The sequence below is a fragment of the Paramormyrops kingsleyae genome, chromosome 6 (assembly GCF_048594095.1).
Source record: "Paramormyrops kingsleyae isolate MSU_618 chromosome 6, PKINGS_0.4, whole genome shotgun sequence".
NCBI classification, from domain to species: Eukaryota; Metazoa; Chordata; class Actinopteri; order Osteoglossiformes; family Mormyridae; genus Paramormyrops; species Paramormyrops kingsleyae.
The window spans coordinates 11,124,875-11,142,868 of record NC_132802.1 but is presented as its reverse complement, the minus strand read 5'-3'; the positions used below and the strand labels follow the sequence as shown (position 1 = coordinate 11,142,868).

The 17,994-nt window shown below is 44.6% G+C and overlaps 1 protein-coding gene across 3 annotated transcripts; it reads right to left on the bottom strand.

Moving 5' to 3' along the window:
* Nucleotides 1-710: 710 nt before the first annotated feature.
* Nucleotides 711-17,273, bottom strand: ptpn1 (protein tyrosine phosphatase non-receptor type 1). 3 transcript variants are annotated; one of them, XM_023835218.2, is made up of 10 exons: nucleotides 17,169-17,273; nucleotides 16,951-17,039; nucleotides 13,916-14,006; nucleotides 12,797-12,897; nucleotides 9,991-10,089; nucleotides 8,955-9,092; nucleotides 8,641-8,850; nucleotides 7,625-7,786; nucleotides 3,725-3,888; nucleotides 711-2,760 (listed from the first exon to the last, which is right to left on the bottom strand). In XM_023835218.2, exons 1-10 carry the CDS (start codon nucleotides 17,242-17,244, stop codon nucleotides 2,523-2,525), a joined length of 1,368 nt encoding a protein of 455 aa, XP_023690986.2. In that variant the 5' UTR covers nucleotides 17,245-17,273; the 3' UTR covers nucleotides 711-2,522. The 3 variants fall into 3 exon arrangements, with proteins under 3 accessions (XP_023690986.2, XP_023690988.2, XP_023690987.2); XM_023835220.2 differs by having other exon boundaries at nucleotides 16,951-17,036; nucleotides 17,122-17,244; XM_023835219.2 differs by having other exon boundaries at nucleotides 17,122-17,242.
* Between the last annotated feature and the right edge of the window lie 721 nt (nucleotides 17,274-17,994).

The following is a 17,994-nucleotide window of genomic DNA, read 5'->3' as shown; positions in this document are numbered from 1 at the left end:
TTTTGGAAAATGTCCAGGAGTAACGAAATTTTTTTTTACCATAACTAGAAATACTGCTCCCCCTGGTGGCAAAACATGATATAGAGCAAAGCAAACATGGGACGAGTTTAGCTGAAATATTTGTACTTATGTAAGCAGATTGATCTGACTACACAAAGCCTGACGATAACCACTGGACATGCAAACCAAATCATTGTTTCCAGAGAGGTCAGATGCTTAACCACTTCAAATTGACCGCACTGACAGAAATATGACATTTTTAGTTTCTTTCTATAGAGACATTTAATTCTGCTAATGCAAAAAACCAGTGTTTCTCAACCCAGCCCTTGAGGATCCCCAGACAGTCCACATTTTTGCTCCCTCCTCACTCCCAACACACCTGTACCAGGTATTCAGTGTATTTAATTGGCTGGGAGCAGAGAGGGAGCAAAAATGTGGACTGGCTGAGTGTCTCTGAGGACCGGGTTGAGAAAGATTGTGATAAACCATTAACCGAGAGTGTGGGCACTTTCATCTTACTGAACAGAATGTCTAAAAATACGTACAGCACATCAGAACTTTAGTCAAATTTTAAAAGGCGGTGGCAGCGAAACACAGGCAATTATTACGACAGTTCAGAACCATAGAGCAGCTTAAAGGACAGGACGCCAATAAAGGTTCACAGAGATGGAAGGGATGAGGTCCGGCCAATGAGGCACACAGCAGACATGTTCTGTGACAACATTTATTAATATGGTTGACATTTAGCGTTCAGTCTGAAAATAAAATCTTAAAAATGTGTCTGATCTCAAAAAAAAGTGACAAAACACTATTCTTTTTCATTTTAATTTTTTTTTTTAAAAAGATAATTGATAATACTGGTAAAATATTATTTTAAGTCAATGAGCATATATACAGAGGACTGGAAATTTAACAGATACAGGTGACGAACCCCTGGGGATGTCCCAAGTCAGAATTCGCCTCCCCAAAACCCAGCATGGCAAAACCTGATTGGAGGAAAAGAGAGACATGCCTACCATCCTTCTCCTGAGGCCAGTCAGCCAACAGTGTCCATCCTAGGATACCGAACCAAGTCCCAATGGGATAAAACTTCTATATTTAACGGGAGACTACCACCGACGCCAGCAAAGACTACTCGGCCAGCTAATTGTTAATGACCCCCCCCCCTCCCCACCATTTGTGGTCACTATGCTGGTCACTGGTTTTCGTGGCCCTGCCTCACCAAGACATCTGGATTGGAGGGTGTACTTTGCATGGTGAAAAAGATGCAACACGCTCTTATTGCCGTCTAAAGCGCAAACAGAAAGAACAGCAAGCAAAGTGATGCCATATAACTGAAGGACTCCTTGACATGACTTGAGTGCCACCCACAGCATTGACGTATAAAATAAATAGGCTGCCCTGAGAAAGGAGGTGCTATCCCCTGCCCATCCACTAGATGGAGCCACTTAAATAGTCCAAGTGCAAGTGCGACATCAAGAAGCTGGGGCAGGCAGTGGCTTTGGCATAGGTATGAGGGAACGAATACTGTCAGAGAACCTGCCTGACACAGCAGACACGACAGGGCACCGTAAAAATTTTTCTTTTACTAAAATTAAATTAAATGACAAAACAGGAAACCAAGAGCTTCTTCAGCGACTGCCTATGGAGAGAGCGCCTTGTGGAAGCAACGTCAATCAACGGAGAACTTTAAGCACCCAGATGCTGTGCATGAAAAGAATGAGAAGGAATAGTAATAAAAATAAAAAAATCTGGGCTACTCTACAGCAGGCCCAGCCTGCCCAAGCTGCCAATAGAGGGTGCCTACTCCACTGCTACTCCCAGGTCTCAGCCTACTCCCAGGTCTCAGCCTACTCCCAGGTCTCAGCCTACTCCCAGGTACAATACAACCAGAGACTGAGGAAGCCGAGGGGAGAAACAAGTCTGCTAGCTTTTGGCTTATGTGATGTTTGTGTGAGATTTTTTATTTTTTTTTGGTTGCTTATTGTAATTTCATACTTTTATTCTATGATGCAGAAGTGCAGGAGCTGCACAGTCCCCGTTTACACAGCGAGGAAACTGCATAGGAAACTGGCCAAGCAGGAAGAGTCCAGAAAAACAGAAGGCTGAAATCAAAGCATGAATGTAAGAATGTGTCTCGGTAAACTGTGCGGTTATGGTTACTGTATCGTATTACATACATACATCATATCATGTATATAATTCTACACGGAATTTTATATATAATATGAACATTTACACACAGCTGGCTTTTCTGAGAAACGCTGTAAAAATGTTTTGGTTCCTTGGTGGGATGCAGTACCTGACAAGAGGCCCCTGAGCTTATTAGAGTCTATGGGGGCAGTCAAACTGGGGGGAGGGGGGTGCCCCTCAAACCCCCCCCCCCACCCCTCCCAAAAAACTTTGCATTTCAAAAAAATAAAAGAAGAAACAAAGTGCCCCCCCTCCCCTCCCCCATCAGCACCTTACTGAGTTCCACATGCTGGGGTAGGCAGACTGTGGCTACACGCTAACCAATCAACTCAGTGCAGCCAGGTTCGATAGCAGATATAGGCTCCCATGGCTACCATGGTGCACAGGCACACTTTGGCCACAAGGGGTGTCCAGGAGCCGCGGGAGTGGTCGGGCTTCTCTGGCGCCATCGTGTTCCTTGGGGTATCGGGTGCCGGCTCGTCGGGCAGGTTGGGGCGGGGGGGCACCGGGGGCGGGATGCCGCCATCAGATCCACGCCTCCGCCGCATGGCCGGCTCCGGGGGGGAGCTACAGGAGAGAAGAGACACGCCCCGTCATCATTATCCAAAACAAAAGGCCTGAATGACAGCAGCCACATTCCTACATTACACACGGCAGCATTGCTTATCCTCCATAGATCCAGAGAAACAAGTCTTTTAATCGGAATTTTTTTTGGACATGTTGGGACGATAAAAACATCACAACACGTGATGTCCTCTTATAACCCTAATTGCCGTCTTCAGGAAGAATGGGACTCAGAGTGGCACGTGTTGTATGAGAGATATGAGTAAAGACGGCGTCCTCTGCAGAGGACACAAAAGAATTGCTGGACCTCAAGAGAACAGCCAGAAAATTTACATTGAGAAAAACCAAATGCATCAATAATATTTAAAAATATTATATATAAAATGAACAAGACTTTTTGCTCAGTTTGAGAGCATGCGTGTATGTGCCCTGAGACAGACTGGCATCCCAACTAGGGTCTACCCATGCCTTGCCCCCTATGCTGCCTGGGATAGGATCCAACCCTCCCCCCCACCCAAGACCCTGACCTGGATGACTAGGTTTAGGCTATCCACAAACAAAGGTTTTGATTTAGGAATGTGGAATCATTTATGACAATGTCACAGTTACATTCCATGCCAGCAAGCATTTGTGCCTAGCTGTTTGCATCAACCAATGACAGCGAGCAACAAAGCAAGGTGGGCGTGATGTTGACAGTGACCAATTGTATCCGGAGGCCCAAGATATCAATGACCTGCAGGCTCTCAGCCTCTGCTTTGGTTATGCATTATACAGCACACAGAAACCAGATGCTCTTCTGGGGTACTGTATTAACATTTTTTTTATTCAAGTCTGAATTAAATACTTCTAAAGGCACCCACAACTGGAATGCTCCCTGAATAATGTAACAGCATTAGAAACAGCATTGGTTGCTATAGCAACGACCTCCAGTAGGGGGCACGGCGAATATAAGGGTAAGTGAGCTCACCTGTGCGTTCGGATGTCGCCCCTCTGCTGCACACACACATCGTCTATGAGGTCTACCGGGAAGAAGGAGGGATTGGTGCCGTTCCGGGCATGTATGGGCGATCTGGGGAGGCCGGGTGTACGTGCTGGGGGATCGTCCTCATTTGACAGGGACCTCCACGACTCCTATAAGGCATCGGACAGGGACATTAGTTTAGGGACACAGACAGCAGACCAGGGAAGTGCAATTTCATAAAGGAAATGCAGAAGTACAGCAGGAACACAGAGGATTATGAAAATGGAAACCAGGACAGAGGTTCCCTTATTGTGGAGGGGAGAACAGAAATGCTACAAATTTATCGGGTACAGGATGGAAACTTCAGCACTACACTAATAACAACAGCAACAAAAATAATAATAGTAATAATAATAATAATAATAATAATAAACAAATCCCAAAGAGGCTAACATTTGGTAACGCAAAAGACAGCAAGGGAGTTGAAATAGTTACACAAAGCGATGAGTGATACAGAAAAGCAGAACACATTCATTACACATCATTAGTTTAAAAAAAAAGAGCCAAGTTTGGACCCCATCAATCTGATTACGAACCAGCGGTGGGTAATCAGGGGGCACGGAGTACTGCGTTTTAAAAAGACTTCCTGGACTTTACAGCTCAGTTCAGGTCAGCAAAGGAATATGATGTCTGAATAAGTAGGCCTCTTTGCTGGGCCACTCAAATCACACATCTGCGTGGCCCCCTGCTGGTCAACAGTCATAACACAGGGCGGGTGAGGGGCCCCAAAGTGACTTTTCGAGTGGAACCCCAGGAACAGCAAACCCACCCCTACTCACTACTAGCAGAGACTAATTGTTCAAAGCGGGTGACATGCAAGGGTATTTTTATCCCCCGCAGAGGAAAACCAAACATCATCATTCTGAAAGAAACATTTCTGTGAAGGCCTGCGTACCAGATCAGAGATTTGCATTGTCTTGATCAGTCACTTTGTTTTTCGTTTTGTATTTGAAGAGAAGCTTAATTTCTGCAGTTTTTGAGTAAGTCAGAAAATGAACAACCAACAGAATGTCATTTTATACATGTGATCAGTTTTTTTAATAGGAAGACAAAGTCTCATTTGGGTTGTAGCACTTGCCTGTCATATTTGAGAACAGGCATTTTAAGCTGTTTGCAGCTGTTGTGGTCACTGATGTTTGTTAGTTTTTTCTTAATTTTTAAGGAAAATTAAGTTTTATAACATGCCTCTAGGATTATATTAAACTGTGGCTATTAATCTTTTTAATTCTGCTTGATTTACAGACCAACCCATCAATCAATAATTAAGTAAATAAGTTCAGTTAAAGTGTAACACGTGTAACGTGGAAATAGTAAATATTTTCTAATATTTATGTAACCATTCGCGTTCCAAAGGGAATGAACTTTGCGAATGGGATTCTCACCTTGTAAAGGTACAGAACAGTATGTACATAAAAAGGAACGTTTCCATAAGAAAGGCATGTTTGAGGGATTTAACCGAGTTATATTGTATGTCTTTAACTTTCCCCCAAAACACAGTAGAATCTTCATTAACTAAAATTTTCTTACCAATTTTACACTTAAAAGCATGAAAACTTATCAATTGCTATGAAAATTAAACACACACTTCTGTAGGGTTTTTCAAGGATTTCGCAGATGCAAATAAGTTCAGTTCCAATTAAATTTTCGTGGATCTGTGAATTGGTGAATCATGAAGCGCGAATGCACGAGGGCTGACTCTATAGTATTTTTTATACTGAATTCAAATATCTAATTAGAACTTTCCTACCATGCAAGGATTTTGAGTGACACACAAACTTTATGGTATATGTATATTAAAGCGTATGTGCAAGGTGGAAGTGACTCATCTAAAAGGTAAAAGTAAATAATTTCCTGCTGCACTCGACCTCAGGAACAACTTGCTTAAGGGTCCAGCAGGAGATGAGAACTGATCCCCAACCGGCAGGAGCTGGGTTTTAGACAGAGAGAGCAGGATCCTGTCTAAACCTGTCCAAACGCGTTAGAGCCTGTAACCTGGAAAACAGACCTGTAGTACTCTGCGGCCTTCAGAAAAGCCTCAAAAATGTTCACAAAACAGTAACAAAAAACATTAATAATAAAACTACATTAGACTGAGTGCTTTTCAAAACCCAAACACATTTGACATATTTAGCAAACGCTTTTAACCAAAGCAATACAAACTATTTTATTTTTATATATAGACACAAATAATACAAAATATTTTTTCCAAATTTAAAACTTACAGTGCTTTCTTAATGTTTAGGACAAAGACATTTTCCTTGATTTGCCCCTTTGCTCCACAGCTTAAAATTACAAATCGGACAATTCAGAAGTGATTAAAGTGCACATTGCAGACTTTATTTTTAAGCTATTTGTATACATGTGTCACTATGTAGAAATTCTTCTTATATACAGTCCCCCTCATATCAGGGAACCATAATGTTTGGGACATTTGGATTCACAAATGTTTGATTTACTCTGGTGTGTTTCAAAGCTTCATTAGTGCATGGATACGATTCCTTGGCTTGCTTCTACCATTTGGAGTCCGCAGTTGCCATTTGTTAAACATGAGAAAAGCTGCAGAGATTAACCATGGCTAGAGGAAAATGTGGAAACAGAAAGGAGCAGTCCGAGATCCAAAGCATACCAGCTCATCTGTTAAACACGGTGGTGTGGGTGTTATGGTTTGGGCGCGTGAGGCTGCCTCAGGTACTGGCACACTCATCTACACCGATGACGTAACTGCTGATGGTAGATGTACAATGAATTCTGAGCTGTGTAGAAACATATCTGCTCAGATTCCACTAAATGCCTCCAAGATAATGATCCCAAACATCCTGCTAAGGCAACGCAGGAGTTTTTCCAAAATGAAAAAAAAAAAATGGAGCATTCTTGAATGACCAAGCCAGTCACCTGATTTAAAGCCAACTGAGCGTGGCTTCCTGCTTAAGAGGAAACTTAGAGGGGCGAGTCCCCGAAATGAGCAGGAGCTGAAGGCAGCTGCTTGAGAGGCTTGGCAGAGCATCACTGGAGGAGATACTCAGCATCTGGAGATGAATCGCAGACTTCAAGCAGTCGTTGCAGGCAAGGGATATGCAACAAAGTACCAAACATGACTGTTTTAATATACACACCTTTGCTACGTCCCAGACGTTATGGTGCCCCGAAGTGAAGGGGGGGTGGGGTTGTGTGCAAGAAGTGTTGTCATTTCAACACGGTGAAACCAAAATGTATGCAAATAACTTTATATTAAAGTACGGAATGTACACTTAATCACATCTGAATTGTTTGATTTTAAATTTTAAACTGTGGAGGAAAGGGGCAAATCAAGGAAATACACGTCTTTTTCCCAAGCAGCAGGGAGCCCGCTGTGTATCCTTAATAAGGGATTATAGACTACAGCCTAAAATGACATCACAAACTGAGAGAGAGAAAAAATGAGTGTATTACTGAAATCGGCATTAAAAAAAGCAAAACACCTATTAGCTGGTCAGTGACAAAATCTTTGACCAGTGTAGTAGATGTTGCTGCCATGTCTACAGTATTAATTTTGATAATTGTGCTTGAAGTACCACCTGAAATTGCCGTCATTTTACAGTTCAAGCTCTTATGATCTGGTATGTTCGCCTTTTCCCTTTTTAACTTCATGCTCAAATGGCAGACGGCTTCTTATGCACGTTTCTCAAGAAACAAGAAAAACTCCTGTCACAGTGTGTCAGCAGTTTAACAATTTCTTTGTTAAAGTTTTTGATCCGTCAAATTCACATCCGAACATTTAGACGGCCTTAATACCAAATGACACAACTGGGGCACCAACTGCCAGGGACATCAGAGGCCCCGCCCACATGAGAAGGTTCCTGCACACACCTGCACAGAGGTGCCGTCCGTGATCCAGCGGGAGCCCTCGATGACGGCGAGGTAGGAGAAACGCAGCTGGTCGGCGGTCTGGATGAGGCCCATGCGGTACCTGCGCATCTCCAGCAGCACTTCGCGGATGCGCACAGACGATGGGTTGTCGCGCATGGACATCTGCAGTGGAGCAGTCAATCAGACACACCGCGGAGCCGGCGGAGGTAGTGCAGAAGGACGGACAGCGCGGCGGGCAGAATCACGTGAGGAAGGGCATCTCTTGAGCTGTAAGCTGGTCGGGTCTGTTAACCAGGACTGGCCCAACCTTTTTTAGGGTCCTAGGTGAAATTTGATTAAACCTATTTGTCCTTCCCATCCTGACAGGCTGATCATACAGGGGGCCCCCTGGTGGTCGCGGGGCCCCAGGCGGCAACTTAATTCTCTTATGCCTTGGGCTTGTTCTGCTGTTAAAACTTAGCTTAGCATTCAGCTGAAGAAAGTGATAAAAATGAGGCCATTGAATGCACGTCGCTCTTGCTAAATTCCTTTTGCAGCCATATCATTGATTAATCTTGTGTTTATTTCATAAATACATACATCTAATTGGCCTACTCATGACTATTTTGATTGTCTTGTGAGTGCCTTTGTGGTTTTGTGCTTTCGAATCCTGTTGGATGTTATTCGTAAATGAATGGATGGTGTGAATGAAGAATCTCGAGCATGTGAGGGGACACTATGACATCACTGCTGTCAGAACGAGCACAGTCTCAGATCTGTCATTGTGACACAGAAACAGCAGTAGGCTTGTCCTGATCGACAAGGATCACAGTTAAGGTGCCGACTGGACAAGGCTGAATTAAATTTTTTCAAAATGTTTATACTCGAGGAAAAACTCGATTAAAATTAATCGTATGTGTGGCTAGAATTTCATGCAGCTGAAATCAAGCATTTTAAACCAAACAAACAAAAATACAGATCAGGGCATCAAACTAGATTCTTCGAGTGAAAGTGCAGAATCAAGCCTGCAGACTCACCAGCAGGAGGCAGGTGTCCACGAGGCAGAAGGTTCCAGAGCGGCCGATGCCAGCACTGCAGTGGACCACCACGGGCCCACATTCGGGGTCCAGGCAGCCAGATTCCCGAACCTTCAGCAGGAAGTTCAGGAAGGAGGCTGGGGATTCCGGTACTCCGAAGTCCGGCCAGGTGGTGTAGTGGAAATGGAGGATGTTCCTGGTCTCCTGAGTCTGGGAAGAGGGGGAGGACTGAGCAGAGATACTTTGGGGGGGGGGGGTCGGTGGGGGCCCCACCCTTGTATATGTCCTGGAAGAGATGGACGACACCCTCTCACCAGCAGATTCCTTAGCTCTAGCTGCCTCACAGTGTAATAGTGCTTGACGTCCTCGGAGATGAAGGTGAGCTTGAAGCTGGTGTCATGGAACAGGGCCTCCTTCTCCTCCGGCGAGGGCCAGTACTGGGCACATTTCACCTGGAACCACATGGGATGGGATCACTGCAAGTTCCCAGCATGCCAGATACACGCCCGGGCCAGAGCGCATCTCACAACCCGCGGTAGAAACCAGACTGCGGCTCCACCAAAGACTCAACATCTCTGAAGCAGTACTCTCACCTTCTGAGAAATGAGTAAAATACTTCAACTAGGAGAACAGGGGGCAGCGTGTGGCTCAGTGGTGCCTGTGATCAGAGGGCTGCCGGTTCAAATCCCATCCTCAGCAGTACAGGCTCCTTGAGCAGGGCCCACAGCCCTCTGAAATGCTGCAGGATAAATGGCTGTTCCTCAGCTCAGACCCCAAGCTTCACTTTCACTTGTTCATATGGGTCACAAAGGAAACCAAGATGGCACATGCAAAACTACAATTCTAATGTACTAGTACTCGTGCAAATGCCAAATAAAGCACCATAATTTTAATGACAGGGGTCAGCGGGAGATCACTGCACACGGCAGGCAAGTGTGCAAAGGAGGCTGCCAACCCTCCTGAGTGCAGAGGACTTACGGTAAAGCCTCCTACAGCAAAAGCTGCAGCTGATATGATTTGATTTCACAGATAACACAAGTACGTGGTAGAAAACATCTAGGGCCATCGAATGAACCTCACAACAGCTACAGGGGACGGGCCCAGGATGTGAGTCACTGCAGAGCTTGCTCGAGCACTGGCATTTTATCCACGCAGGTAACTTAAGGTTCTATTATTGACGAGGCTTTGGCGCTCAAAGCGGATGGGGCTTACCATGCCCGGCCAATCACCGCCTGGTTTAAACCTCTTCTGATTGGCCGTTTTGTCAGGGCCAATGAGGCAAAGGCAGGAACCGACATCGCGTGACAATCCCCGCCCACTTTCGGTGTGGAGGCCTTCCGTGTGACCTACCGAGCCTTTCTCAATGACGCGGTTCAGCATCACCACTCCAGTGCTGCTCTGCTCCCACACCATCTCCCAGAAGTGGCCACAGGTGTTTGGCAGAGGGCCCTGTGGAGAGACACACACACACACACACGGCGGTGTGAGAACACAGACCACGGCACGTGGAGCACGGCGACATGAGGGGCTCTGCGTGAGGTTAACAAGCAGCATGCTTCCACCTCTGCAGCAGAAGCCTGGGCCTCACTCAACCCTTGTAAACAAATCCAACAGTTTACAAATAACACAAATTAGCAGGATTATATAACTGTTACAGAGTTGATAATTAACCATATGACTGCTGCTAAACTTCTTAAAAAAAAAAAACTATGTTACATTGAATCCTGCTAAAAAGAATATATTACACTAATGCACGTTGAGTTCAGCTTTATACTGTATTGCTATACTGTATATTATTACTTTTTTATGATATATAGCATTAGGGGGGAACCATGACAATAAAGATATTCTATTTGACAGAGAGGAAACTAGATTTATATTTTTCCCGGAACTTAACATTTATTTAAAAAAAAGCATGTATTTAAAAACGACCAAAAAAAAAACAGATTCCAGGAGACTCCAGCTATCTTTGGGCTTAACATCATTTAAAGGTCCAGTACTCAATTTACTGAGTGCAGTATTCTCAGACTTCTGGCAGACCAACCAGAGTATTTCAGGGGTTACATGACATTAAACAATCTTCAGTGCTTGTTCTATCAACCTACTGTACCCATGAACCAATATATTGCTCAGTTTACTATCCCACTTGCAACACAATATCAAAATACTCATCAGCAGTGCAATACATTAACCAGATAAAAAAGACACCACAAAACGGCGAAGGCCTCTCCCCCGTCCCAAACCATCGAATCTATCGAGACTCTACCGCTAGACTACAAGGACGCCAACTCAGAGCACAAATCCCAAAATTCCGACAGTCTCAGAGGTCCAGAAAACGGTCGACTATCTGGCTGCCAGTATCCCACCACAATCAGGACCAGAGGATCTATCTGGTTCTTAATGAAGTGTCACCTGTCAAGCACCTTCATGGCAAAGACACCAAACACGGCCAGCACAGTTTGGGTCACATTCAGGTTAAGTCTGATGGATTGTTGTTTAGTACAATGGACATTATAAGCTCTTCTGATAGTACAGTGAATCCTTGATTTATATTATTTTACGGAATTGTCATCAGTCATACTGTGAAGGCAATCTAATCCTGAGATCATACTACTGAAAACTAAATGTGTGTTCTGCTATTTTTATTAATACCCTACGGGCAAAAAAATAGTAAAGATTTGAGTCCAAAAAGGTTATAATTGATTGAAAAACTGGAATCACACATACAGATGTATTCAGTAATCTGAATTTAACAGGGTTTCACCAATACCGGACCTCTGCTATCCAATTAGTCTGTTAAACTGGAGAAAGACTGACACTGCACAGTTTTATATTCACACGCAGATGCAGCCGCTTGTTCTCTGCTGATATGCCACAGTACAGTACAAGTAGCTACTAATGTGCAAAACAAAATACAGGCATGAGTAATCGAGTACACAGTTTGCAGAAGTCACACTCCGATGTCGATATCTAAGCCAATGAGAGAACTTGCCACTTCCCTAAAGTGAGAGAGAAACGTAAAGAGGACACATACAGACATGCCCAGACAGCAATATGGGACATGACGAGACGACGTTCGGCCCGAATTCACTTCTGCAGCCTTGAATCAGAGGAGGCGACAGCATTTCCAGTCATGTTTACCGAGGGCCAAACAAAGCTGTTTACAGCGGCACGCTAAACTCTTTACTCTCGTGGTGTGGAGGACGCAGCGAGAGCCCGGTTCCTGTCGTAATATCGAGCGCCGCAGGGGGCATCGTCTCTGTAACTCGCGGGGCTCTCCTTCCCCCAACATCCTGTTGCGATGTAAACCTTCATGTTTTTTTTTTTCTCTCTCACTTAAATATGGCACAACACCCACATTTTAACCAAGCAGGGAGTGGACAATAAGGGCAAGATGTGGGACACGTTTTTCCAACATGTACGCTGATAACGCATGACACACACACCCCATAGGCAGAGGTGAAATTATGATGAACTTCTTCTGAAAACCAGCAGTGAACTTGGCAAGTTCAGCAAATAGGTCAAATGCTTTAGGACCGACTTGGGTGACACAAGGGCAAATGTGGCCTGACTCAGAGCTTTTTTTTTTTTTTTTTTTTGAAGAGGGCGGAGTCACAGCTGCCTGCAGCCAGACGCAGGCAGTCACACGAGAAAGGCTACATTTTTCCTGACACTTGACCACTTTGCTTCCCAGTTTAACAACTGTCCCACAATCTATGCCCTTCCAACCTTTCATCTAAAGTCTTAATGCATGTACCATGAAAAGACTCACATCTGCAAACTTATCATCGTGTAGTCACACGCACCTCAAGGTGCATTACAACCTGCGACTGTACGCAACGGACAGCGTAGATGCATAAGATGCCAACAGACCTTGTAGATGAAACCTTCCTTTGCTACAGGATGCCTCGTTTGCCAGCAGAAACTGGTTTACTCAACAGGCTGTACATTTACGCTGTTCCGCATCATTCAAGCCGAATGAATTTCTGACCCATCCCATAAAATCAGATACGTACTTCGAGCAACTGAAACCCCAATCCACTGAGGTTAGCAATACTCATTTTTCCATCTGTCATAAGTGCCGGGGGCGGAGCCAGAATGCAACAGCTGCCCCGCCCACCCCCAGCTTCACCCGGAGCCCCGGAGCCACACCAACCTGAGTTAGGATGTAGCTTCTTTCAGCTTCTTCCACAGTAATCAGACTGGCATTGATGTAGTCATTGGTACCCAGCTGAAGATGGATCCTGCTGTGGTCGACTGCAAAACAGAAAGGTCGCAGTTTGGTGAGGGACGGAGCCCTGGAGGAGGTAGACGGAGTGGGGGGGGGGGGGGGCAAAAAAGCTTTATTGAAGCTTTTCCTCCTAAGAGATCCAAAACAACCGTGACAGGTCTGCATCAAGACCGGCAGCTCATCAGTGAAGCAGGCACTTCAACAAAATGCTGCCCTTTTGATCAACACCTCCGAAACCAACGCTTAACCCCAAGACCCGAAAGGTAGGCCTGGACCCACAGGCCTGCCTGCCATCAGTTCAGGCCTCGAGATTATGCCAGCCTGCAAGGTGGCCAAGCCGCAAAGGAGCGTGTCTGCGTGGTGACACCCTTCGCGGTCACGTGACCACTCGGCGCCAGAGGGACGCAGCGAAGCGTTGAGCCTTTGAGTAGAGGAAACCACAACCACACTGTTCTTTCAAGTTACCGGGGGGGGGTTGTTTAAAGGGTTTATCTACTCAAATACTTGTTAACTAAAATCCTTCAAAAAGAAAAACATTTTGTCCATATACCTCACTCTATCATCTGCTTAAGAACCCGAACGTAAATTCACGATTGCGATACATTTCATTTGCATAGGTTGAATCAATCGATCGAGACACGCCGCAGCCTTGCATGGAGCTAAGAGCACGCCACGCTACACTAGAACCTTCCGGCATTAACAGAACTGCTCTCCTTTCGAGTTTCCCAAATGTAGCCCCAGAAGCATTTACAGAATCACAGTAACACCAACAGCATTAAAAGACAAAAATGAGTAGCATTTTAGGATGTTTACTTAGCGATACTTTTTGAATAAACTTAAGTTCTGTAACTCTTCATGGATATGAGAGTCTGCTAAATTAGTGGATTTAGATGCAAACTTCTGTCTGCCTTGGCGAGGAAGGCTGATTGGCACAGTCCATACAAATCCAGCCAGCCAGCCCCGCCCACTCCAATCACGCCTCTTGGCAGCCTGACTTGCCTTTATGGGTCCAGCCCACATAACGCACCCAGGCACAATACTTACATGGGCTCACGTCCCTGTACCGATTCCTGGATTTATTTTCAGAAAGTTTGGCAACTTTGCATGGCAGCTCGCTTGATTGCAGACGAATTTCCTGCAGAAAAAAAACAAACAAACATAATCTTAGGATTAAAGAGTTAAACTGAGGGTTTCACTGTGTATAAAAGCCAAAGAAAGCACTCATTGAACAGGTTACAGTTAAATACAGCCCTAACCTTGAGTAGGTACAGGTTGAAACAAAGAAAATGAGGGAAATTTTTTTTTCACATTTTAACGACACAAATTCAATTGCAAACTACATGTCAGTGCACAATTGCCTGTGGTTTGACTACTAGACCCAAGTGCATTCAATACTTCAGCCCCTAGATGAAGCCTGAACATTTCTCAGTATTACAGGCAAACTGAACAGGATCACCGCCATCTCTGAGCATGGTGAGGATGTTTATTTTAATGCTCAGTGGAAACTTCTTGTTTTCTGCCAAGTGGCTTCACACACAGACTGTAAAGAAAACGTGATCAGCCAGGACGACAAAAAAAATAGGCAACTTTACGGTTTTACACATCCATGCAGTATAAAAAACAAAACAAACCTTAGTCTCAACAGTAAGCCTGACGGTTATGCTACCTGTCCTCCGTATTTTCACGAGGTTCTCTTTCACTTATATGCATTGGATTACAGCCATCAGTAAGAATGGGCTGACTGGGATGGCTGAAAATAAGCAGCGCAGAGAGCCCCGATACAGCGATTTGAAAACCCCAGCGGCCACTCGGAGAAGTTTTCCCTGAAACATCGTCTAGTTCTTAGTCGCGCATGATTTAGTTCGGAGCAAAAGGCGACGCTGGGACCCGCAGCCACACACCTGGCCGTCAAACGCACGTCAGACTCGCCGGCGCCCCCTGCAGTTCACCTGAGCATACAAATGTATACAAATACCTCTGTGGTTCAGGTGGCTTGATTTATAAACAAAAGGTTCTCCATTCAAGAACTTGCAGAGCTGCTTTTACCTCAGATAGAGCTGATTCTGAACTCAACCTACTACATTTGTAAAAAGCTAATTTAAATTAAGGATAAATGATTAATTTAAAAAAGTCAGTCGAACACACATATTAAACAAACCAGCAAAGTACACTTATTCTGCATTTCAAGAGGTGTCTGAGGTCTGAACTGTTCCTGATGAGCCCCAATAAACACCAAAGGGCAATGTAACCTCAACAGATAAAAATATATGTGTTTCAAAAAATAAACCCATCAAAAACAGCTGGGCACAATCCTTATACACAGTCAACCTTGTTACACACCCAGTATGCCTGGTTCTTATTGCAGAATTTTGCACTATATGGTTAAACACAAAAGGCAGAGTAAACACCTTTGTATTAGGCCTACAATGCCGGATTAAAATGTAGGATCAGAATTATTTTGCAGTTGCATATTTACAGGGAAAAAACACAACTGCTACTGTAACACTTACTGGGGCTGTTTTTTCTGTTTTTTTTTTCAGTTTCCTGGTTTCCAGTTCGGTTGGCAGCATCATGGGGCAACACCTTCTCACCTCACCCACTAGCTCCCAGAGGTATCTACTGTCTGTACTTCCTCTCAGACACCCCCCCCCCCCAAACACCAGATCAAGGTACCCGGCATCCAACTTAAACTATCCAAACTCCTGAGATCAACTATTATGTTACCGTCCAATTTCACCGAACACCATAAAGCGTCACAAAGACACATCATTAGAAAATTTCAAAAGATTATCAGTTGTAGCTACAATGATTAAAGGATATTACACGCCGATTCTCCACTGATGAGCTGTACACTACCACGTGACTCGTTTACAGAAATCTTAGCCCCCCAATTAGGCCTCCCATGTTATCAGTCACCCCCTGGCTCGCGAGGCCATTCGCAAAGACGAGTCGCAGCCACGCATCACACTTTTTTCCACAGCCGTCAAAGGGGCTCGCCTCCTCATCCGTATTCATTACCGTCTGACAAATGTTTGGTGCTGACCCCGTAGTGTGATTAATTACTTCCTATAACGAGAAAAGCTGACTGCTTTAAGAGTTTATGCAAAGTACTACTGCCGCACATTTCGCGCAACTTTTTTCCGAGAAACGAAATAGGCGCATCTCTGTCATGTGGTTTGCAAACAGATCGCCGCTTTATGCTGTTTAGAGGGGATCGTATTGTACACTTGCTTCTAAAAGCATGTGTACGTTCATTAGAAAATACACACACATACATACACACACGCGCACGCACGCACAACTAAGTTTGTGAGCAGCTGAAGCGAGCGACAGCCTTCCTGTTTTCTTACTTCGCTCTTCATGGCCAATATCGCAGCACAATCGGGGGCTTTCCGACTGCCACTGCGCATGCTGCCACCACCAAAAACCGCACACAAAGCCCATTATTCGCCCGCTGCCTGGATAAAGCAGCCGCCCACAGTCAAGACGGGAAAATTAATTTTATTTATATGTTTATATATATACACACACACATACACACACACACACACACGGAAAATAAAAAATATAGCGCAGTCCTGTCATGAGTTCGCAGAGCCATAGGTGTCAGGCTAAAGTAACAAACAGATTCTACTTCTAAGTAGAATACTTATTGCCGCAGATTCACATCCCTACAATCACATTTAGGCAACAGCTAACCTTTAACATTTTAAGTAACTTGTAAGTTTATTAATGTTGTCGCTCATAACCACGACTGCCAAACAGCCAGGCAGCCCATTTCCCCGCTAAAGCTCTTTAAATTACATTTTGATTCTTTGTCTTATCAAGTCCGCTATCCAGTGGAAACAATCGGACCACCAGTTTATTCCGGCCAGAAAACAAACCGCGATTGAATGGAGAACTGAACCTCTGCGGCGCATCACCGTGGCGCACCGACAGCTCTCCGGGCGCACGACCTCCAGCGAGGTCCAGGCCAGCCGGGCCAGAGGTCCGCTAACCACCAGGCTGTCAGCAGCCGTCGCCGGTACGTAGAGTCCGCTCCCGGTACTCATCTCAGGAACATCACCTTATTCATGTACCTGATAAATGGCGTTCCACGTCCCGGCTCCATCGATTTCCCGAAACTCTTCCTCCATTGCCTCGCTTATGCGGCCCCGTCTCCCAGCTCCTTCACAGTACACAAGTCAAAGACGATCAATATCTAAGTCAGCAGCGGCAAAAAATATTTTAGAGACATTCAATAATTATACCCAGCGTGTAGATTTCAGCCTACTGTTGTTCTCTGCCCTTCTCTTACCGGAACCACGCCGCTTGCTCCTCCCGTAACACGACTGCCGCTGTGGGGCTAAAATGGAATCCGCCCTTTCACACATCGATAGCCTATCGCGACGTGCAGAGTGACAGTCATCCAGCAAGGTCGCTTATCAGTGGCTGAAACCGATGGGATGGGGCGGGGCGCGAAAATTCGCCAATCAACTTACGATGCGTTAACCTCTTGGTGTAGATGGTTTTTGTAGTTCATGGGAATCACGACCTATAGAGAATTATGATTGAAGTCCGGGCAGAGAAAAGAATGCTATAATCTAAACAGAAGTATGATACGCATATATATTAACGTGGAATATTTCTTTGTCTGTTCAAAAAGTAGAAGCCTTTCCCTTCAGAAATTATGTTGACACACAGTTTACATTTTAGAACAAAAGAATCTACTACTTAGGCACAATCGATTCAGGAAGTTTTACTTAACTATATATTTATTTATTTGTGTGGTTGTTTGGCTTTTTTTGTCGTATAAATGTGCTTTTCATGTCTTTACTTTTAATAATCCTTGTGCCTTTGTAAAGCAACTTGAAATAACTTGCCTTGCCATATAAATGTCCCCACTAAGAAGGATAATTCAAACCTAATCTGTTCAGTTTCGCTTTGGTTGTACTGATTTGTAATGGCAGAGTCAAATATTCTAGAGGCATGACACCGCTGTAATGCTTTTACAAAATTTACATTGAATATACTTCACTCATCCATACAAACATATTAGGAGCCAAACGTCATTACACATTGTTAGCCTCAAAAAAAGCACGATACCGAATTCGGACTGAGCAGTTTTACAACAATTTTACGGC